Source organism: Spermophilus citellus (assembly GCF_964194105.1).
Source record: "Spermophilus citellus genome assembly, chromosome: X".
NCBI classification, from domain to species: domain Eukaryota; kingdom Metazoa; phylum Chordata; class Mammalia; order Rodentia; family Sciuridae; genus Spermophilus; species Spermophilus citellus.
Window position 1 is genome coordinate 41,863,687 of NC_138190.1, and position 23,780 is coordinate 41,887,466.

Below are 23,780 nucleotides of genomic sequence, written 5' to 3' on the forward strand. Positions count from 1 at the left end.
GTACAATATCAGAAATGAAATAAATGTAAGAATAAAATCTAGTGGTTCCGAAATCATCACTGTATGTTACCTCATCTGTGTTGATGATAAGTTGGGACCAACTATTCCACTCTGGACACTTGTCTCTGTCTTCAAAGGTGACATGTTCAGAGTTCCAGCAACAGTGTTCATGGTTAAACCAGAACCCTCCTGTGCATATGCCTTCTTTTAAGTCTGTCATCCAATGAGCAGAGATGTCTATCAGACCAGCTAAGGAACCTGGTTTGTGAGGGAGAGAAGACCAAAGTTAAATTCCATTTCTGATACTCTGTTCTTCAGTAATCAAAGTTTTGTCAGCAAAAACAAGGGAAAAGAAATCAAAATAACTGACGAGCACATACATTGGCTTGGTTTTCACTCATTATCTCCCCATGAAACACTGGTGTCTGTATACAGGAGGGACTCAGGGAGAACAACAACAGTTGGTTGGGAGTGAACTGGGGACATATGTATTATAGCTAGTCCACTGATAGGGTTAAGATAGTTATAGTGCTTTAGATTCTGGCCTTCTCTTCATTTCTGTCTTCCAGATGAAGAAACTCTGGCATAGAGAAATTAAATGACCCAAAGTCATGCTTTAGGGAAATAGTAAAGACATCATAAAATTCACAGCCCCTGAATTCCCAGACTGTTCTTGCACTCAGACACACTGCTTCTATTGTTGCTCTCCAGTGCTTAAAAACAAAATACCCTTGTGTATGGGGGAAAGAAAAATAGTCACTGACCACCTAGTGACAAGAAATACATTAAAAAGTGGAGGATATGACGCCTACATTCCACCAGGCAAGAGGCCATGTCATGTGTGTGTTTTGGTAGGTGCTAAAAGTGTTAGCACAGGCTATTTACATCCTTGAATACCCTAGTCAAATCTAGCACGTTGTTTGACACCTACTTTTGGCCACCCCACCCTCCAGCCTTCACTTCTTTCTAATTCATATTGAGTCATAGTGAGTCTGCCTGGACTTAGAAAATTAACAAGATGTTATATAGTTTGACTTATTCTCTGGTTATTTCATGTGTGCATGTCTTATTTTACCCAACGCTATTACCCACCATCTTATCCTTCCTTTTATTTCTACCTGTCTTCCTCCTCCTCTCAATCAGCCCTTTCTTTGCCAGTTACAAATTTTATTAGGTTTCCCCTGCGCCAAAGAATAAAATGCTATCCCTTCTCCTTGTTATCATTTTAAGATTTTGCCCCTCCTTTTTTCCCCAATGACTACCTAAACCTCTACACTAGCTTCTGTGCCTTGAAATATGGCTCTTTCAATATATCTGAGATGATTTTTCAAGGTCATTGATGTGCTCCTAACTTCTAGGCTGTATATCCTTTTCCTGTCATCTTCCTTCTCTTTAGCTCTCTGCAATATTTTGCATCACAGACCACCCAATTCCAAACTCACCATGCTCTCTCACCCTGTATGAGTCAAAAAGAGCAGAGTTAACATCCTAGACCATGGGTTTGCAAACTACTTCCCAAGGGCCAATCCTTTATTTGTAAATAAAAACGTCCTGGTGGCAGCCAAGCTCATTTGTTCACCTGTGATCTATAGCTGCTTTCATGTCACATCAGCAGAGTGGAATAGGTGCTAAAATATTTATTAGCTGGCCCCTTTATAGAAAAAGTTTTCCAACCCTTATCCTAGATAAAAATCTAGCTATGAATATAAGCCATTTTTTAAAATTTAAAGTAGCCATTTTCTACTTTGTGGCTCATGAATCATTATCCCTTGGTAATAGCAGCATTATTAACAACTGGTTACTGTGTTAAGTGCCATATCCTATTTAATCCTCACAGAAACTCTTAATGTAGGTACTGTTATTGTCTCCATTTGACAGGTCAGTAAACTAAAGCTTATAGGGGTTAATAAGAAACTTATCCAAAGCCACCAAAAATGTAGTGGGACTGAAATTCAATCTCTAGCTACCTGAAACTAGATCCTGGACTGTTACCTACCCTCTAATACCATCTCCTCTGGCTCTTCCACCTAATTTCTTCTTCTATTTTTTTTCTTTTTTCTGTACCAGGGATTGAACTTAGGGTCATTTAACCACAAAGCCATATCCCCAGTCCTTTTTTTTTTTTTTTTAATTTTGAGACAGGTCCCTCTAAGTTGCTTAGGGACTTGCTAAGTTGCTGAGGCTGGCTTTGAACTTGTGATCCTCCTGCCTCAGTCTCCTGAGCCTCTGTGATTACAGACATGTGCTACCTTGCCTGGACACACATAATTTCTATTTCAGTCTAAGATTCTAGATACACCTAGGCCCCATCTTTTATTTTCAATTTATTTTCTGGTATTTGGGATTGAGCCTACAGTTCTCTACTTCTGAGTCACATCCCCATCACTTTTTTTTATTCTGAGACAGGATCTTGCTAAGTTTCCTAGAGCCTTGGTAAATTGCTGAGGCTGGCCTTGGACTGTGATCCTCCTGCCTCATCCTCCCAAGTGCCTGGGATTACAGGTATGTGTCATTGTACCTGGCATCATTTAATGCTATAAGTACATACCTTTGGCATCTCTGCCTGGCATCCTTGGCTCTCTGCTTCCCCCATAATAGAAGCCTATTTGAGAACTTGTTTTAAAGCTATATTTGCATAGCATATATACTAGTTTTACTTAGACTGTATACAGTTTAAGAATCCCTAATCTGGAAAGCTCCACAATCCAGAACTTTCTGAACTCCAACATATCAGCAAAAATGGAAAATTCCACATCTGACCTCTGAAGATGGACCATAATCAAAATTCATATGGTCTAAAAATACTGTATAAAATTACCTTCCAGCTATGTGTGCAAGGTATATATAAAACATAAATGGAGACTTGGAATATAGTTCCTTGTTAGAGTGCAAGAGTTGAAAGTACAAGGAAGGCTATGTGTTCCATCCCCAGCACAACAAAATATAAAATAAAATAAATAAATTTCAAGTTTAGATTTGGGTCTCTTCCTCCAAATATCTTATGTATATGAAAATATTCCAAAACCAAAAAAAATCTGAAATACTTCTGTCTGCAAGTATTTTGGATAAGGGATACTTAGCCTATATTATTTTGAGTGGTAAAGGAAGCTGATAGAGCTAATAGAAAAAGGTGGTATAAATAAATAAAACAAAGAAAGAGGTGGTACCATCTCACTGCTCAGCCACCATGAAAGAATACAATGAGAAATTCCTTGAGAGAATGGACTATGTCACAGGCCTTTATATACCACCAAATGAAAGAGTAGACAAAAGTTCAAGAAACAGCTGTCTCAGGGAATTCTTGTATGCATCTGCTCTCCTAAATTCCATTCAGATACTTTTTAAAAAACTGTTTTTAAATAAAAATTGGAATATATGTGTCAAAAACAAAACAAAAAAAAATGCCTGATGATCTCTAACAGAAGGGCTCTTCCTCAAGAGAAGTACTAAAGTGAAAATGGGCCAGGCCCAGTGGTGCACACCTGTAATGTCAGCTGCTTGGGAGGCTGAGGCAGGAGGATCATGAATTCAAAGCTAGCCTCAGCAATTTAGGGAGGCACTAAGCAACTCAGTAAGACCCTGTCTCAAAATACACAATAGGGCTTGTTGAGTGCCCCCGAGTTCAATCCCTGGTACCCACCCCCCAAAAATGAAAATGGTATGTTATAACAGACAAAAGATGTTTAAATGCAGTTCTTCATTTGTTTAAGGTAGGAGATTCATTTCAGGTAGAAAAACAGCATACAGGCCAGTTCATAACTTGGGGGAGGGGCACAACACAATTTTCAGAGATTTGTTTTGAAAACTACCATAGTTGACCATACCTGATAAAAGTCCAATAAGGAGCATCAACAACCAGCCGGAAAATGCATCGCTCACACTGTGAATTAAGGCCCATGTTGACTCTTTGCTTTTATTGGTGATCTAAGAGAAAATGAAAACAAAAAAACTATTGGTATATGCTATACACACTCTTCCTTCACCTCAAAATTGCTCAGTAAGGAAATACAATGATAATCACCTGGGAATAGAGACCCATGGAAAATTACTTCTCATACAATCTTTAGCTGAATGGATTTCACCAAGAACTTTGAGGTTTCCTGTACTCTACCTTCAACTGTAGTACTGTGTTGCTCACAAGTACCTTATCTAAGGCTTCCCTATTTAGTCAGTAATTTCTTAGAATGTCAATCTTTTACTTATTGTAGGGATCTCTTTCTGTCTTGGACATCAGCTATCCCAAGGACAGTCATTTGAAACCAGAAAATAGTTTGTCTCGAAAATATAAACAAACAGAGACTTATGTGAATGATGAAAGTACAATCTGTGGTTTATTTCATAGAGCCATGTTTCAGGTTAGGCAAGTTCTAACACCCAATCCCATGAACCCCTAATTTTATATTAATCACAGATACTTAGTGATACCAGAGATGTGTTTCTTTCATTTTTTTTAGAAACCTGAAGGCACAAGCTAAGGCTATCAGAAGATAAGGAAAGTTTTACCTTTTATTCCCAGCCTGGTCAATTTAACCTTTCAGTGTCCATATTTTTAAAACCAACATTCTGCCAGTTTTGTCATGGGTACTTGTCCCTTTTCTGTACCATTATTTATTAGACCGGAAGTAGTTGATTTAGCTGTCCTACCTTCGCCTACAACATCACAATAAGCTGAAAATTTCAAAAGAAATTTAAAAATGCATTTTGATCTATGACACTGTTTCCAATATCAGTGCTGAAAATAGATGAGGTTACATGTTTTTTCCCTGTGACATTATTTTCTTTCTGATAACGAATCATTAATGCTAGGGGGAAAAATGTTCCCATAGACCATGTGATAAATGCACTTCAGTTTTGGATTCCTAATTGTTATCATTTATCTCAGATGCAACCATTAATAGGAGAAATATGCTCTTGTCATATCACAGGTGACTCTCACAATTTGAATAATGTGAATATGCAACTGATGACAAACTGAACTCTGAAAGCAGAAATTCTAAAGCCAGCAAGATTCTCAGTTCTAAAGTCTGCCTGATTAATTGATATGATAAAAAGATTATGGAGTATACTCCAGAAATCTTAGGAAAAACACATAATGCCTTATATGATCACCCTTTTGAGTTGTGATAACAGTAGAATTACCACAATTCCACGGATTAAGAAGGAATTTCTCAAAGCCTGTATCCAGAACAACCTGACTCTCAGGGGTTCAGGTGGTCCTGAGAAAATCAATCAAGAGCTGGGAAAGGGCTTAAGAATGAAAGGCAAAGGCTGGGGGTGTGGCTCAGTAGTGGAGCACTTGCCTAGCATTTACCAGGCCCTGGGTTCCATCCCCAGCATTGAAAGAAAGACAGACAGATTTCCACCTGACCGCTCAAGAGATTTGCTTGGCTCTGAAAGGAGGAAATTGTGAATTCAGGAGAGAATGGGGTCAGCTGAACAATCACATTTTTAATTTGAGTCAAAGTAGAAATAGTAAAGGAAAAAATACTACTACTGGGCTGGGGTGGTGGTTAAATAGTAGAGAACTTGCCTAGCATGTGTGAAGCACTGGGTTTAACCCTTAGTACCACATAAAAATAAACAAATGTGTCCCTCTACAACTAAAACAAAACAAAACAAAACATTAAAAATGCTACTACTACTGTGGCCTAAAGAAATGACTTACCAGGGGATCACCTACTGACAATTGTTGGGCTAAGGTTGGACACTTACTATTTTTTTAAGTTTTTTAGTTGTAGATGGACACAATCCCTTTACTTATTTGTTTATTTATTTTTAAATTTATTTTTATGTGGTGCTGAGGATCGAATCCAGGGTATCACAACTGTGAGGAAAGTGCTCTACCACTGAGCTATAGCCCCAGCCCTGACACCTACTATTTTTAATGAGCTCTCCATTGTGGCCCTTATGCAAACTAGAAATTTGGATTCCCTAAGTTAAATGATACACAGCAACAAATTAAAGGCAAATGACCTTGGCAGATTGCTCTGAGAGTTTTCCACAATACTTTGAAAAGAGAAAAGTGTGGAAATTCTCTTGCCAAAATCAAAAGAACCTCTGCCATAACTCTAATTACCATCTGTTACCTATTGCATTAAATTAATGTCCTTAATCTGAACTGATTGGTCTTGTGGTATGAGTTGAATACATGAATTTATTTGAGTTTTATGGTTGTACAAGAGCTATAATCATAAGGAATTCATCCCCTATGATTCAGTAAACACCAGGGCTATGAGAATTTTTCTCTTTTATTCCTTTAAAAGGAGCCCACTAACTTATTTTAGTTTTAAAATTCTTCAAGGAAAAACCCACAAAAGGGAGATGAGAAGGGGGAGGGAGATCTTTGACTTTAATTTTGCCACCCTCTTTAAAGATTGTTTTCACCTCTTCAAAGGCACTTATAGCCATTCCAGGGCTGTAAGGACCATTTTTAATCCCTTATTTTAGGAAGACAAATCATCAATAAATACAATTTTGTAAAGCATCTAAGATAAAAATAATATTCAAGATGTCTTTCAAAATAAGTTAAAAATTAAACCCTACATTGATAATAGATATCAAATTCAGTCACATCCAGGACTGAAGAAAGGAAAAAAAAATAAAAAGTATTTTCTAACAATTCCCCCAGTATTTCCTAACACTCACGTAGCATCCTTTGTCTTACCTCTCGGTGTCTATCCCGGTCTCGAGACTTCTCTCTCACCCAATCAATTGTGTTGAAATCATCATAGGTACCTACACCTGGTATTGGCTCCTCCAAGAAGTCCATGATCCTATTTGAAGAACCTATTCCTCCACCATTGTATGACTTGTTCCCTATATTGAATGGGAAACAGACATTTTACTTCATTTTAACACCTCTTTTCTTAGCTCCAACAGGTGAGCCTTTAAACTATCAGATGACTACAGTTAGAGTGTGCAATATCCTTACCTGGTAGGTATGTCCATCACATTCAGAGGTTTTGTGATCTAGGCCCATTTGATGAGTAACTAAAGGCAGTGTGAATGGAAAGGGACAGATGAGAGCAATAGTACAAAGAGAGTAATGACAGGAGTTGATCTGCAATGAGAAAGGATTTACAGAAAAAACAGGAAGGAGTTTGGAGCAGTGTAGTTACTTCAGTTTATGGAAGACAGACAAAAGGGTCAAAGGTCTTTGCAGACATATCACATCAAGAACTATTTTACAATTATAAGGCAGTAATTCAATCCTATGAGATGGCTTTTGCCTAACCAGGGACTCCAAAGAAAGCATGTAAGCCTCTTCAAGAGTTAAGCTACCTGGAATGTAAAAATTTCCCTTCAATAGGCAGAAGACTTTGATTCCTAATATAATGGGCTCATAGAAACTCTAACATGTCAGAAAGTCGAAGATTTCCAAGTAGAGATTTAGAGAACAGTGCATGGCTCAGTGATAAGATGTCCTTCTCTGATCTTTCAATTAGAAAAATAACACCCATTTGCCCATCTCTCATGGTCCTTTACTTGCTTCACTTTCAGCATTTCCATCACAATTACTTATGTGTATTTTTTTATCTTCCTTTCTAGATTAAAAGCTGGTAGTCCTGTATCTGATTCATCATTGTCTTCTCCACAGTGCCTGACACATTCCTGATACTCAATAAATATCAGCTGAAACAAGATGCATGTATTTGATGGATGGCAGGGACAAGGGAGAAGTATCGAAACAGTTGTACTCACACATGGTTAGTACTGCTTAACGTACTTGTTCAAAATATTTTGGCAGAATCATCTGATGAAACAATATTTAGCTATTAAACACAAAATGTGAAACAGTATTGAGGAATTTATGCAAATTGCACACAGGAAGGAGAAATGCAGAGTAATGCCATCATTTAATGCATGGAGCCAAAGCTCATATTTGCAGCAGGGACAACCTTGGCAGGACAAGGTTTCATCCAAACTGTTTGGTAATGACTTCTTCTGCAGAGAAGGCCCGAGTGGGCCGCCACTGACTCCCTCCCCGCTACTGGCATGCCCACTTTCACTAGAAACTCCTACCAGACAACTTCAGCACGCTCATGGGGTAAGTTTGAATGAATATGCCAAGCTGTATGTGTTTTACCAACTGTAATTCTGCTGAATGTCTAATTCAGCACACTTTACACAAGCAATGTACACATTTGAAAGGAAAAGCTCAGCAGAGTTCATAGCATCTGGAGGAAGCAGGTAGGACAGGGAGGTGGCACAGGAGGTGAACAAGTTAATCTTAAAACCCCAAAGCAAAGTCCTTTCCATATCTTCACTGGTACCTGGCTGTAAAATGAATGGCTGCTGAATCACCAGCCCAGCATTTCCTATCATGTCAGTGTCATGCTGATAAAGATGAAAGCTGGTGTGTTGTTTGAGAGTTTGGAGAGGAAAGCCAGCTAGGAAATAAGGGCAGAAAGAGAATAAAGTGCATATGGGGGGGAGAGGGGGACTAAACTGTTTCAATTCCTAAGTCAAATGCTGACATGAACACAGGACTCCAGACAACCAAAAATTGACTTTTAAAAGCAGCTTAAGGCTTCCCTTGAATTTTCTCTGGCTTGAGAGTTCTTTCAGGAAGAAAAAAAAAAAAAAGAGGGGGGGGGAGAAAGAAAGAAAGGATTTTGTGAAACTGATTTTTAAAAGCATCTGAAAGCTATCTAATGTTTCTCTCTCTCTCTCTCTCTCTCTCTCTCTCTCTCTCTCTCTCTCTCACTCTCTCTCTCTCTCTCTCTCTCTCTCTCTCTCTCTCTCCCCCCCTATATATATCAAATGAGTCCCCCAGCTTTAAGGATCTTAAAGCAAAATGAAGATCTGCAACAGCGTCCTGGCAGGAAAGAAAGAATCCTATTACATCACTAGGTAACATGAGCACCACCGCATCATCCTCCTTTGTCGTAGTCGGTCTCCTGTTAGAGACGCAATTGTCAGGCCCCTCGCAAAGGGCAGGCAGTGATTAGAATCCTACTACAGACTGCTTGCGATTCTCCAGATCCCCTGCTCCCGGGGGCATGCTTCAGTCCTGAGTCAGGCTCAAGTCTGCTTACCTTCAATCACAGTTCTCTTTTTTTCTGCCTCAAGGAAGAAATAACCTTGGCAGCCTGCATTTAGTCATTTAGGTTGAGGCGCTTTTACAGAAGGAGCGCCGCTGGCTCCCAGGCGCTTCAGAAGGGCACTTGCTGCGCTCTCCGCCTTTCACAGCAACAAACGCCACCTAAAGAGCCACCAGTGCTCCCCGGCGGTCAGAGTGTGATGTCACTGTTGGGATCACGTGACCAGACCCTTGGACCAGCCTTGGAGAAAGGAAGATTTTTAACCGAGCACGGAAGCCTTAAAGATGTAGTCTCATCTAAACCAATGCCATCAAACTTGGGGCAGTCAGGTCAGCTCAGAAAACTGGGGTCCAGACAAAGTTTTATCCTTCAGACCAATCATTTAGCAGAAAGTCCCAAATCATTTACAGTTACAAGGGTCCTAACTAAAAAAAAAAAAAAAAGGAGGGAGACAACAGAGAAAAGGGGTTTTAAAAATGCACTGGGTAGATATAACATGAATAAAACCTTACAAACTCAATGCTGAGTGGAAGGTTCCAGAAGCAAGGAGCACACAACACTATCAGTCTATACCTGTAAGTTCAAAAACAGGCAAACCTAAAATATATCATTTTAGGATCCATTGATTACATTATAGAGAGAAGGAAGAATATGACAAAATGAAAGATTGGATTTACTCAGAGGTTGCCATCTGGGAGGAGCACATGGTAAGGGTAGGATTTTTGGAATGCTGGTCATTTTTCTTCATCCAGGTGGTGGTCACCTGAGTGATTACTTTTAATTACCATTTAAAGTGTACACATGTTTCCTATCTTAGTTGCTATAGACGTATCATAATTAAAGAAAAATGTGAAGCTGGGAGCCATGGCACACTCCTGTAATCCCAGCAATTTGGGAGGCTGAGGCAGGAGGATCACAAGATGGAGACCAGCCTTGGTAACTTAGTGAGACCATGTCTCAAAATTTAAAAAAAAATAAAATAAAATAAAATTATACAGGCTGGAGTTGTAGTTCAGTGGTAGAGTATCCCTGGGTTCAATCCCCAGTACTGCAAAAAGAAAAGAATAATGTGAAGTCAGGTGCAGTTTTATATATCTATAGTCCTAGCTACTCAAGAGGCTGGGCAGGAGGATTGCTTTGAGCCCAGGAGTTGGAAGCCAGCCTGGACAGACCTCATTTCAAAACAAAAAGCATTTTTGGGATGGGGATGCAGCTCAGTGGTAGAGTATGTGCTCAGTGTGCATGAGGCCTTGGGTTCAATCTCCAACACTACAAAAAGGAAGAAATGATGGAAGGAAAGAAGAAATAAATGGATAAACTAAATTGCATAATTACTTACCATACAAGGTCAGTTCTTTAAAAGCACCCAGACACTTTGAAACCTCAGAGTACAATCAATAAAATGAGTTATTTCTTAGTAGTAATACTCTCTTGTCGGGTGTGGTGAGGCACATATAATCCCAGAGACTCAGAAGGCTAAAGCAGGAGGATCACAAATTCAAGGTCAGCCTCAAGCAACTTAGTAAGACCATGGGTCAAAATAAAAGTAAGAATAAAAAGAACTTGGGATGTAGCTCAGTGGTAGAGCACTCCTGGATTCATTCCTCATTACCACAAAAGAAAAAAAAAAGTAGTAGTGCTTGCCCCAGAAAGCAACATTGACTTTGACACTCATTAATCTCACCTGGGTGAAAGCAGTTACAGCAGCCCTGACAATAAATTCAATACTATATTTCCATTGTTCTAAAGGCTTTCCCTTCCCTGGCCCTATTCCGAAGGCTATTTTTAAGCAGGTCTTAATTAATAGTGCAATAAGGCCAGTCCAGTAAAAGAATAAAATTGCCATCTTAAAACTCCCTAAGTGAATCAAGAGGACAGCCACTGTTAAACATTAACCCAGACACAGTGCGCTCCAATAATCAGACTGTACATGTAGGGGGCTCTGAAATGTTATTAGTTTCATCAGCTCTTAAGGTCCAATATGACCTGAAATGTTAACACAACAACACCTTATAAAATGTGAGGCATTGGAGGAAATTTGTATGCTTTCAGTTCATCATAATTTTAACATTTCACTCTCTGGATGAACTAATATAGCATTAATGAGGAAAATTTACATTATTTGGCAATTTATATTAAGTGCCAATGAGTTACAAACTGTAAAATAAATAAACAGTCATCTATGGCCCAAGTGTGACTGTCTTATACAATTAAAATTTCAGAAAACTAGGTATATTTTATTCAAAGAGGATTACATGCCCAACCTCATAAGCTCCTTCAAAGTCACTCTTTATTAAATAGGATTTTATCTGTAATATCTGAAGACCTCTGCAGAATCTACTCACATTATTTAATAAGAGTTATCTTGTTGGATTATTTCACATTTCAGCAGATACAGTACTAGCAGCCAATGTAGCAAAAGAACTCTATTTTGGGGGTACTCAAAAATACATAGATCTATAGATTATATAGCTGGGCCCATGTTAATACCTTTTACTAAAATTTCTGGTGTTTTTCAAATGTTCTATCAGTGACTCTAAGGAAAGGACTTTTTAAAAAATCTCATGTAAGGTTGTTTTCTTTAAGTAGGAGAAAGCTGGTAGGTATGATGCAGTGTTCATGCTAAAATGAGATTTACTTACACTTAGGAATAAGAAATGAAGCAGAAGTATTCAGAGTCTGACATGCTATATTTCTTTCATTTTTTTCTGTCTCCATTCCCTACTCTGCCAAATTTGTAATCTTTAACATATGTTCATTTTACAGACTGCTCAGTGTAGAACAATTGCTGTTTTTTATCTTTTGCAATACTGGGGTTTCAACCCAGGAATGGTTATCTCCAGTCCTTTTTATTTTGAGACAAGGTCTCACTAAGTTGCAGAAGCTAGCCTCACATTTGTGATCCTCCTGCTTCAGCCTCCCAAGACACTGGAATTACAGGTATGTGTCACCATGCCTGGTGGACAATGGTTTTATTATGAAATTAAGACAAAATGTTTGCCAGTTTTAATGCAGTTTATGACAAATACCCAAAAGTTAATATTTTGGGGCATGCAGAGTTATCTTTTTGGAATGCAGATTTGAACAGATCATTTCCTGGTTTCTAAGTTGTTGGAGGCTCCTACAACAATGTTTTGAAAATATGTTCAGCAGCAGAACATTTAATGAGAATTTGGCACATGTGTGGACCAAGGATTTAAAAATATTCATAGTAATTTTTAGAGTAGGAAAACTAAATATTTTAAATGTATAGGTCATGCCTGACTTTGTGGGTGGAGGGGTTTGAAACCAGGGGCTCTTCATCACTGTGCTACATCCCCAGCCCCTTTTTTTAAAATTTTGAGTTGGAGTTTTTTGTTTGTTTGGTTGGATGGTTTTGGTACCAGGGAGTGAACTTAGGGGTGCTTAACCACTGAGAAACATCCCTAGACCTTTGCATATTTTATTTAGAGACAGTGTCTCACTAAGTTGCTGAGGTTGGCTTTGAACTCACAACCCTCCGGCATCAGCCTCCCCAGTTGCTGGGATTATAGGCATCTGTGATTGTGTCTGGCCCATATGTGATTTGATTACAAATAACTTAAGCTGTTAATCATATTCCACATCTGGTTGGTTTCTTTTGTTAGCATTTTTAAAAATTTAATAGCAAGAATAACTTCATAAAACCTAGCAGTCAAGAATGGCAGCAAGGGGCTGGGGTTGTAGCTCAGTGGTAGAGCACTTGCCTAGAACATGTGAGGCACTAGGTTCAATCCTCAGCACCTCATAAAAATAAATAAATAAAGGAATTATGTCCACGTACAACTACAAAAAAATTTTAAAACAATAAAATTTTTGAAAAAAAGAATGGCATCAGGACCAAATAATGAGGTACAGACAAAGCAACAAAATGCAAAATGTTTTTCAAAATACAGTGTTTAAAGAGGTAAGCTTCTTGTATGTACATGTACTGGCAAGAAAAGCAGAGTAAAATTAAACAATGAGCCTAAATGTCAGATTGGACTCCAGTTTCTCTTCAGATCACATAAATCTTTTCCTCTTTTACCCTCACATTGGGGTATTTAGGTGAGTCTAGATTTTTGCCTCTGATAGGAAAAAGAGTAAAACTTATGTCAAGTTTTGAAGGCACAGTGAATGTTATAGGTAAAATAGTTTAATGCTCTTACAGGAAAATAATTCAAGTTAAAGTACAATTAGATCTTAAATTGAATGATAGAAGAAAAGCCCCCTAAGGGCTAATTTGCCTTAGCTGAGTCCAGGGAAAGCATACAGTAAACTATTCAGAAAAGAGTCAATATTGAAACAGTCTTCCCCATAGGTTATACATAGGTTTAAAGACTTTTTAACAATGGGTCTTTAGAAACACACTGCTTGAATGAGGAGGCATATAAATGAATGCATTTAACCTATTTCTTATTATGGAAACCACTTTCTAATTTTTTTTTCTAAAAAGTCACCTGATGCTTAAGGCTAGAAACATTCCTTAAAATACATAAAAACAAATTCTGATTTGAGAATAATGTTTACTTCATTCCTTAACCAAGAAGCCATTAGAAATTTACCTTGGGGCTGAATAGTAACTGATTAAGTGAACTAGTTAAACACTAACAAAGACACAAGGAGAAAAAGTAGAAAAGGAAACCTCAGCATAGATCTTGAAGTACTGGCTTTAGTAAGATCACAGTTGTTGGGAGGGCTTAATTGTTGCCAATAGCCTAGAGAAAGAAATGAGCACTCAAAGAAATGGGGTTGAGGTATTGGTATGTGTCACAGGACTTCAAATGGTCCCTTTCAAAATGTATTTCAGTTTCCCAGGGATATATTGTATTTTTTCATGGCTGGAACAACGACCATATCAACAAAAAAAATCAACATGATGCCTAGTACACATCAGCAGATATCCATCCTGTGGTCATTTAAATTTTGCCTCCATATAACAGCAAACACTAAGAGTCTATTATGTGCCACTTATCTCCTCCATACTGGCACACCCCACTTCCCATTCTTGGACTGCTTTGACCATTCTAAGATCTCCCAATAAGTCATAAGCTTTCACATTTCATTTCACCTACACATTTGAGAAAACATTACAGCTAAAACACTAAAATTAATCAACATTTGTGAGACCCTTCTATCTTGTCATTTATGCCTCTATTTTGCTTTCAATCTTGCTTATCCAAATCCAGTTGCCAAAAAGCAAATATTAGTGATGTAGCTCTCCCATCTAAACCTTGGATAGTACTGTTGGACCATATTATTATCTTTATTATTATTATTACTACCAATTTATTACTATTATTATTCAGTGCTATTATTATTACTATTATTATTCAGGGCCTCATATAAGTTAGGTGTTCTACCACTGAGCTACATCCCCAGTCTTTTCTATTTTTTGAGATAGGCCTTTCTAAATTGCAGAGGCTCTCCTTGAATTTGTAGTCCTCCTGCCTCAGCCTGCCCAATTGCTGGGATTCAAGTGTGTGCTCCTATACCCAGCCACATTATGGTTTTTTAAAATATTTTTTTCTTAGTTGTAGTTGATCACAATACCTTTATTTTATTTACTTATTTTTATGTGGTGCTGAGGATCAAACCCAGAGGCTCACACATGCTAAGTGAACACTCATACCACTGAGCCACAACCCCAGCCCCTTGTTTTTGATACCAAAGATTGAAACCCAGGGACACTTAACCAATGAGCCACATCCCAAGCCCATTTTATTTTTTAGAGACAGGGTCTTACTAAATTGCTGAGGCAGGCTTTGAACTTGCCTCACCCTCTCGAGCTGCTGGGATTACATGTGTGTACTACTGCACCTGGCCCACATTGTGTTTTAATGTACTATTTTAGTTTGACCCTGGAAAACTTATTCAGGGAGACTCTTCTATTGGTATGTATTCATATGACATACTAGCCATTAAATACTGAAATACCCCTGTAGCCACAGATAAATAAGCTCTTTCCTGAGGACCCCCTCTCCACCTCCACTGTTCCTTAGAAACTCCTGAATTTTTCCTGGATCCAGCAGCTAGAACCCCAGGAGGCCCCAGGATTCATTCCCAGTGCTAAGTCTGACATTCAGTCTGATAGGTCAGTGTCCTGTGTTGATTTGAATATCACCTCTGCCCTCCTCTCATTTAGGGAACCACTGCTTTTGTTCTTGCTCACAGCAGGTCTAAACTTGCAAGTTTTAACCTAAGTGTCTAAGACACCAGAAGGACAAGGAAGAAGAAACTCTTTACTAACTCTGCTGAGAGCTAGACAATATAAGGGATGCTGAGGGAAATTGGTAATGGAACTGTAAAAACTGCAACAAACCTATGGTATAGAGTATTGACATTATTTCCAAGAGTTAAGAAAACAGAAAGATGAGGTATAGAAGAAAGGGACAGGGGAAACTAAAAACAAGCATGAATCTAGACTTTAATACCAACTCTGGCTCCTAATTTCCAGTTGGACACAGTCCTATCCCTCCTGCCTTGTAGGCATTTGCTTGAGGGTCTATGTCTTTTATACCTCCCACTCCCAGCATCTGCTACAATCTGGAAGTTCCCAACCTGCTACACCAGTACAGCCAGGGTGCTAATTAGTAGAGTTAGGACAAATAGCATGAGGATTTTTGGCTTGGCATCTGCAGAATCCCACTGAACAGAAAGGCACATAAATCAATGTAGAATTGGAAGTAAATGGGCTAGATTTGTCAAAGTGCACAGAGGGCTGTCCATATAAAGAAAACAGGTCTGTGCTCTATTATTTGCTCCTCATTCATTCCTTCCCAAACTGACATGTTTGGAGGGCTGACAAGGGGATGCAGACTGTGATGGACAGTGAGCCCAGAAATGTACATTACATGCTATGTGTTGGGAAATTCTTCAGGTAGCTTGATTTTTTATAAAGATACATAATTACTTTTTAGAAGCAGTATTACTCTCATTTTTTTCTATATTAAGCCTACAATGGTTTCTCTTTATTAATATCCAAAAAGAAGTCCCCACAAGAGAGTAGCAATTATTCTCTGATGGCAGAAAATACTTCCAACAGAGGAAATACCAATCAGGAGACTTTTCTCAAATCACTGAGAAGACTCTGATGTCATAGACAGAAAAGAAAAATGAATGGTTAAAACAAAGTACATATCTCATCTGGAAATTAGCCTTAAGGAAATAGTTACACTTTTTCACACCAATATGTATATGTTATTCAATGCAGTGCTGTTTGTATTAACGAAAACCTAGTATTAGTTTGTATTAGTAAAATACTTGAAAACAATGAAAGTGTCCAATAATAGGGGACTAGTGCAAGGAAAGAAGCAGACAGATGTGTACTGAACTAAAAAAAAATCCCTGACATATTGCACATGAAAAAAAGCAAATAAAAATCATAATTAGGGCTGTGGTTATAGGTCAGTGGTTGCCTAGCATTAGTGAGGCACTTGCCTAGCATGAGTGAAGCACTAGGTTCAATTCTCGCACCACATAAAAAACAAATAAATAAAAATAAAGGTTAAAACTTAAAACAATCATAATTAAAATATGTTTTTATGTGTATCTGTTTGTGTGTGACTGGATGAAGAAACAATTGAAAGGAGCATACCGATTTCTTTTCAGCAGTTGGGTTTAGAGTAGGAAGAAGAGTGGAGACTTCCACATCTTATCTACATGGGTGCTATTTGAATCTTTTATAGTGAGGTGCATTTATGTGTTATGTAAGTTTTTTTGTGTGGTGCTAGGATTGGATCTAGGGCTTCACGCATGCTAGATAAAGATTCCACTACTTAGCTACACATCCAGGTCCCCCCAGTGTAAGTGATTTTGAAAAGAAAAATAGTTAACTCAGAACAGTAGAGACGAGACATGCAGAGCAGTCCTATATTTTGGGCAGCAGACCACTGTGATATTTAGGAACAGATACATGATAGTTGCTGTTGAATACTAGAAAGAAAGCCTGGTTTGTAAATGAGAGTTAATGGAAAAAAGCCTTTGTGATTGGAGGGACCTACTTTTCTAGCAATGAGAAGATATGAATTCTAATCCCATCTCCACAGCTCACTACTTTGTCACCTTGGGCAACTTCCTTAATCTTGCTGAGTTTACAGGTTTTTCATCCATAAAATGGAGGGATATGAGCAAGTATGATTTTTTAAGGTCCCTTCTAACTTCATGCTTTATTATTTGAACAATGATTCTTGATATGATCACTCATGTACTGTATGGAATGATTTCTGTGAAGACCTTATCTCTGAGGAATTCTGAATGGTATTGTAATTGCATAGTTACCTGAGAACACTCTTCAGGCAAGATCATAAAATGGTGCTACCAATCCTTAGAAGAGAGGCAAGATTCAGTTTGTCAGTCAAATATAGGATAATCTAGTAGCTTCCTGGGACCCAACATTTCTGGCAAATGGTTAACTAGGGCTACACCAACATGGTTAAATTATCTCTGATAGCCACAGACCCTGGAACATGCAAGCCACATCCCTGAAGCATTACCACAACTCCTCTACCACATGGCATAAATTGGAACACGGTGGGGTGGAAAATAATCCACTCAGGAATTATAGTACTACCAAATGCCCTTAAAAATATTATATTTCTATCAAGAGTAGACCAAAGTGTTTCACTGATTGGGAAACAAATGGAGGGACTGGGGCTGTGGCTCAGCAGCAGAGCACTCACCTAGCACGTGCGAGGCACCGGGCTCAATCCTTAGCACCACATAAAAATAAATAAAATAAAGGTATTGTGTCCAACTACAACTAAAAATATATATATTTAAAAAAATAAAAATAAATGGAAAGCTTTCTGGCTCAGTCCTACAAGTAAACAGCTTAAAATGTATCATGCTCATCCTTAGAAGAAAAGATTAGACAAACTGAAAAATCAGTGACTTTTTCGTGGACCCATCAGAGAACTGTGGTTTGCAAAATAAACAATCAACCCAACATCTGAAGATACAGACTTATCCAAAGAGACACAGAGACACAGCTAATATCTGCTTACCTTTTGAAAAGGCTGGAGCCATAACTTGGGTAGAAAAGCTTAAATGGCAACTTGGACGAACTGCTGAAGGCTGTGTATAGACCAATGTGAGTCTAAGAAACTTCTGGGATCCACGGTCTCGGGGATTGTCTAAGACCAAACCTCTACTTCCAGAAACCTGACCAAGTTCTCACAGTGAAGGTCCAAGAAAAAATCCCCTCTTCATTCTTACTAGGGGAGGAGAATAATCCTCATTGTGAAATATGCCCCAGGGCAAAATACTTGGCCTGAGTCTTATCCCAACTGGGGTAAGGGCATTCCTCCTAACCCCAGCTCCTTCTAGCTTTCTAGTTTCACCTAAGGGGGAAAACATAACAAGGGACGGAGTTTCAGGTAAATAGATAGATTGCAAATGATAACAGTCAGGGAATGGAATGGAAAGCAGGGAGAACAAAAAGCTAAATATCACAGGTGAAAAACTTGTGAAGGTCACAGCTATAAGAGAGTCCCAATAAAACAATGAGAATTAATCAGAAGATTACAGAACTGCTTCCTCACCCATACTTTACCACCATACCAAAGGACTCTAATATAATAATAGTAAATTACAGTTGAAAGAATTCAAAACAGAGAATCTCTAGAGGAAATGTACTTAGGGAAACTGAAAATCAAAAAGGGTGATGAAAATAAGAACAATAGAGAAATCTGGCCCAACACCTAGTTATACCATACAGTAAATATGACCCAAGTCATAGGCAGTTTGCCATAAATCCTAACACAATGAAATTAAAATAAAAACTAGTAATGGGAAAAAATGCTGGACCAGGAACGGGTGACACACACATGTAATCTCAGTGACTCAGGAGGCTGAAGCACAAGGATCACAAATTCAAGGCCAGCCTTGGAGACTTAGTGAGGCCATCTCTCAAAATTAAAAAAAAAATAAAAAAATAAGCTGGGATGTGATTCAGTTGATAAGTGCTCCTTAGTTCAATCCCAAGTACCAAAAAATAAAATAAAGAAAGCTGGAAAATCCCTAAAGACCTGGAAATTATAAATAACCTATGAAAATTCCAAATAATCTATTGGCAAAAAATGGAAAATTTTTAAATATTTTGAAGTGATTGAAAATACAATATCCAAATTTGTGGAATGCATGAAAAGCAATGCTTATAGAGAAATTTATAGCATTTAATATTAGAAAAGAAGGCAGACTTAAATCAAAGCCTAAACTTCTACCTGACAAAGTCAGTTTCTCTGGCAAGTGCTTCTGAACACTTAAGGAAAAAAATAATACCAATTTTTCACAGTCTCTTCCAGAAAATAGTAATATAATGATATCAATTAACACCAGAAATATTTGGGAACATTTCCTGACTTACTCACGAGGCCATTACTCTATATGAAAACCAAATAAAGATATTACAATAAAAGGAAAACTACAGGAACTGGAGATGTAGCTCAGTGGTACAGCACTTGCCTAGCATGTGCAAGGTTTTACAGAATCCACTGTAAAAAGAATGAAAAGGTAAAAAGAATGAAAAGGTAAGCCATGGGCTTGAAAAATATATTTGATAAAGGACTGGTATTCAAAATACAAAGAAGTCTTAAAATTCATCAGTCAGAAAGCAACCTAAATTTTAAAATGGGCAAAAGACCTAAGTCTTATCAAAGAAAAAAAAATATACGTATGGCAAATGGTAAATGAAAAAAAGTAATCACCACCATTTGTTACTAGAGGAATGCAAATTAAAACAATAATGAGATACCACACGATTAGAATGGTCAAAATCTAAAACAATGCCAATTTTGAGGAACTTACATTCTTTGTTGCTATGAACACAAAATGGTATAGCCTGGAACTCAGCAAGACCCTGTCTCAAAATAAAAAAAAAAAAAATAACAAAGAGCTAGGGATGTGGCTCAGTGGTTGAGCACCCTTGGGTTCAATCCCTGGTACTTAAAAAAAAAAATGAGCTAACAATCCACACAAAGACATCTGTGGATTTGTTTAGTTATTTAGGTATTGGGGATTGAAATCTAGGAGTGCTTTAAAACTGAGCTACATCCACAGCCTTTATTTTTCTTTTAATTTTGAGACAAGGTCTCACTAAGCTCCTTAGGGCCTTGGTAAAGTGCTGAGGCTGGCCTTAAACTTTCAATCCTCCTGTCTTGGCCTCTGGGATTACAAGAATACACTATTGTATCCCACAACATTTGTGAATTTAAATGTATATTGCTAAGTGAAAGAAGCTGGTCTGAAAAGGTTACAGACCATATGATCTCACATATGTGACATTCTGGAAAAAGCAAATTCATGGAGATAATAAAGCAGATTTGTGGTCTCTGGGAGCTTGCAAGGGTTGGGGTTGAATAGGTAAAGCATAGATGTTTTTCAGGGTAGTGAAAATATTATTCATGCCACTGTAATAGTGGATACATATCACTCTGCATTTGTCAAAACCCATAGAAATTTACAGTACAGAGTCAACTTTAATGTATGCAAATTAAAAAATCATTTAGGAGTTTAGGATCCCAGGGTGGAATGCGGAATGTGACAAAAGAATATCTGTATCATGATTAATGAAACAGCCTCACTGAAGGGGATAAGAGGAGAAGGTGCTAAACCAAGTAACTAAAAAGGAATCTGAGAGCAAAGGCAAAAAGAACTGTGCATAAAAATTGCACTCTTTGGGCTGCAGCTGTAGCTCAGTGGCAAAGCACTTGCCTAGCATATGTGAGGCACTGGGTTTGATCCTCAGCACCACATAAAAATTAACAAATAAAATAAAGGCATTCTGTCCATCTACAACTACAAAAAAAAAACAATTTAAAACTTCACTCTAGTAGATAAAGTTGTCTCTCATAGAGGGTACTGGTCAACAATTCCAAAACCACTATACATGTATACTAGTCATGAACTAATGGATGATGAATGATAGGAGCCAGGTTTCTCTTTGTTCCAGAGGAAGGTAACACATATAAGTAAGTGGGGGTGGGGTGGGGGGTGGAGGCTAAGATGATCCATGTAGTGATGGGTTAGAATTAGAATCAGTTTAAGTTTTTAGCTTAATTTAGACTCAAGTTTTGCTTACATTTCATGCTTAGCTTTAGACTCAAGTGGATGGATGGATAGGTACATAGATACATAGATACATACATTCACACACACACATACATACATACATGCACAATGGGGTATTTATTTATGGTGCTGGGTGATTGAACTCAGGATCCTACATATGCTAAGCAATCATCTGAGCTGTATCACCAGCCCACATGCTTTTGTGTGTCTGCATACACACATATATTTCCTTAGTTGGCTGAGAGGCCTAGTAGCAAGAATGTCTTCATAGAAATGATCAAACATACTGCCCATTGCTTGGTTCCATAATATTTTCTAAATAAAGGAACCAGGGCTCCTTGGAGAGATGCTTGATTCTAGTATTGGAGCATGAAATATATAACACAGGTCTGGAGCATATTGTAGTGTCCAAAAGTAAGGGAATGATTTAAAAAAAAACACACAATAATAGGGGTTTATCAAAGGGAAACGGAGACAACTAAAAGAGCTCCCAATGGCCCAAGCTGGAATAATTTGAGCAACAACATAAATTAGAAATGAATTACAACCCAAAGTATAAAGTAAATGAATCCATAATGATATAAATGATTGACTAAATAAATGAATGGAAGAAAACAGACAAATCTTACATGCAGAATAATCCTAAATAATTGTAGATGTTTTACCTTCAAAGAGGTGAAGAACTTAAGTGTGGACTACACAGTGACTTCCTTCCAATGAGTATAGTATGGAATGGTGGAAAAAAGAATAGTTTCACAGTAGAGAAACCTGACAAGCAATCAATCATCGAGGCCATCGAGGTTACCATCAACAGCAGTAAATCACGTTGACAGGATGGACCTTTGATATGATGTGCTGGGAACGGCACTTGACCTCAATGGTCTCCCTCCTCAAAACCTATAATCCAGTCTAACCATGAGAAAAACATCACATAAATTCCAACTAAGGGACATTCTACAAAATACCTGAGCAGTGCTCAAAACCCTTAAGGTCACCCAAAAAGAGGCAAGTCTGAGAATGTGCACAAGACACGATATATTCTATGTAATGTGAAATTCTGGATGAGACATTAAATAATCACTAAGTAAATCTGAATAAAATATGTACTTTAGTTAATTAAAAACAGAAATAAATAAAAGGGTGAAACATTAGAGGACATCAATTCTAAAAGCTCCCGATATCCCTGTGAAGTAACCACAAGCTTACAGACACCATCATAGATATCATTTTAAAGATTTAGCATCTGGCCCCACAGAGGTTTAGAAATGGGACACATTTTTTAAGCTTAAAAAGTAGCAGTTAACTGCAACCCTCCCAGACTAAGTGTCCAGGGGAGTTCCAGAATTATGAGGATGATGGATTTTGAAGTACCTTTTCTTCTCCTCCACACACAATCCACACAATTGCTTTAGTTGGGCAGCTCAGGGGAAGCCTAAATGAGGTTAGAATGGTAGGTTTCTCCATGAGCTGGAGTCCAAGATGTTTTCCGTTTCTCCCTGGAGGAAAATTATGACTTTTCTACAACATGGCAGAACAAACAGAACTTTTTCACAAGTTACTTGATGGAATTCAAGTTCCATCATGTTTTCATTGACTATTCATTTCATTCAACTGCTATGATTCTTGTTCTGCTCTGGGACATTGGGAGGTTATGCTGAGTCTCAACAGGTGTTATGTGGGAACACAGCCTACCTCATAATATGCTTCAGCTTTGAAGTTATCCCTGACCCATTTCTATTTTATTCCCCACATCTAATTGGTCATATCAATTTCCCCTGTGAAATTTCTCCAGGACCTATTATTCCTTCCTCTTCATTCCTTTGTCTTCATTCAGGCCTTTTGATCTTTTGCCTAGATTTTTAAAATAACAACTGCTTTACTGATCTCCCACTCACTGACACTTCCTCTCAATCCATCCTCTATACTGCCAATTCTCAAAAACTCAAATCTGATCATGGCATTCCTCTGATTTTAAATCATTTGAAGTGACTTGGTTACAAGATCCCAAAGCACACACAATCTGACCCCACCTAGATTTCTAGCTAGCTATCCAGCCTATCCCCTACTGCCCTCCCTTCTGCTCCAACGGCCACCATCCTCCACACCGCAGGAACCTGAGACCTCAGACAGGCAGAGTCTGTGTTTCTGGAATTCAAAAGGCATTCTCACGCTGCTGCACCTCTACGTGTGTTGCTCTCTCTGCCAGGAATGTCTCCTCGTGAAAATAGTTAATGCATTCTGGGTAGAAAGACAAGAAAGTGAGGGAAAGCAGGGAATGGGAGAGCACTACTAGAATAGCACAGTGCTGGGCTCATGTCTGGGTCCTCCATAAATACTAAATGAATGAACGAATGCAGTGCTGACCATGAGGTCTAGATTGCAGAGGCAGGGAGTGAGAACAGATGGACGATGAGAACAGCTCTGAATGTTTCCCTTTTTCTATTTTCCTCCCCCTCTGCTTCTTTCAGATCTCTGTGTTTATGTTTCTTCTAATTTACAGACTACTATAACACTACCTCAGATGCATTTAGCCATGCCATGCATAATTTATTTATTCATTCCCCATAAATCAATTCCTCTAGCCATCTGGAAAACAAGAACCACTTTTACTGCCTTTCAAGCTCCTTCCAACTAATCTTTTTAGTACGTGCTATTGTGCCTGCTACAAAA

General features: G+C 38.2%; 1 protein-coding gene across 6 annotated transcripts in view; it reads right to left on the reverse strand.

The window, feature by feature from the left end:
• Positions 1 to 23,780, reverse strand: part of CLCN5 (chloride voltage-gated channel 5) — a 168,601-nt gene that overhangs the window by 21,273 nt on the left and 123,548 nt on the right. For 5 of the 6 annotated variants that reach the window (XM_081276762.1, XM_081276763.1, XM_081276760.1 and 2 more), the window contains 3 exons: positions 6,665 to 6,816; positions 3,825 to 3,924; positions 71 to 258 (listed from right to left, as the gene is read on the reverse strand). In XM_081276762.1, coding sequence (XP_081132888.1) covers positions 71 to 258; positions 3,825 to 3,924; positions 6,665 to 6,816 — 440 coding nt within the window. Of the gene's footprint in view, positions 1 to 70; positions 259 to 3,824; positions 3,925 to 6,664; positions 6,817 to 9,038; positions 9,179 to 23,780 lie in introns of those variants that run through there. The other variant, XM_081276765.1, reaches the window with a different exon arrangement.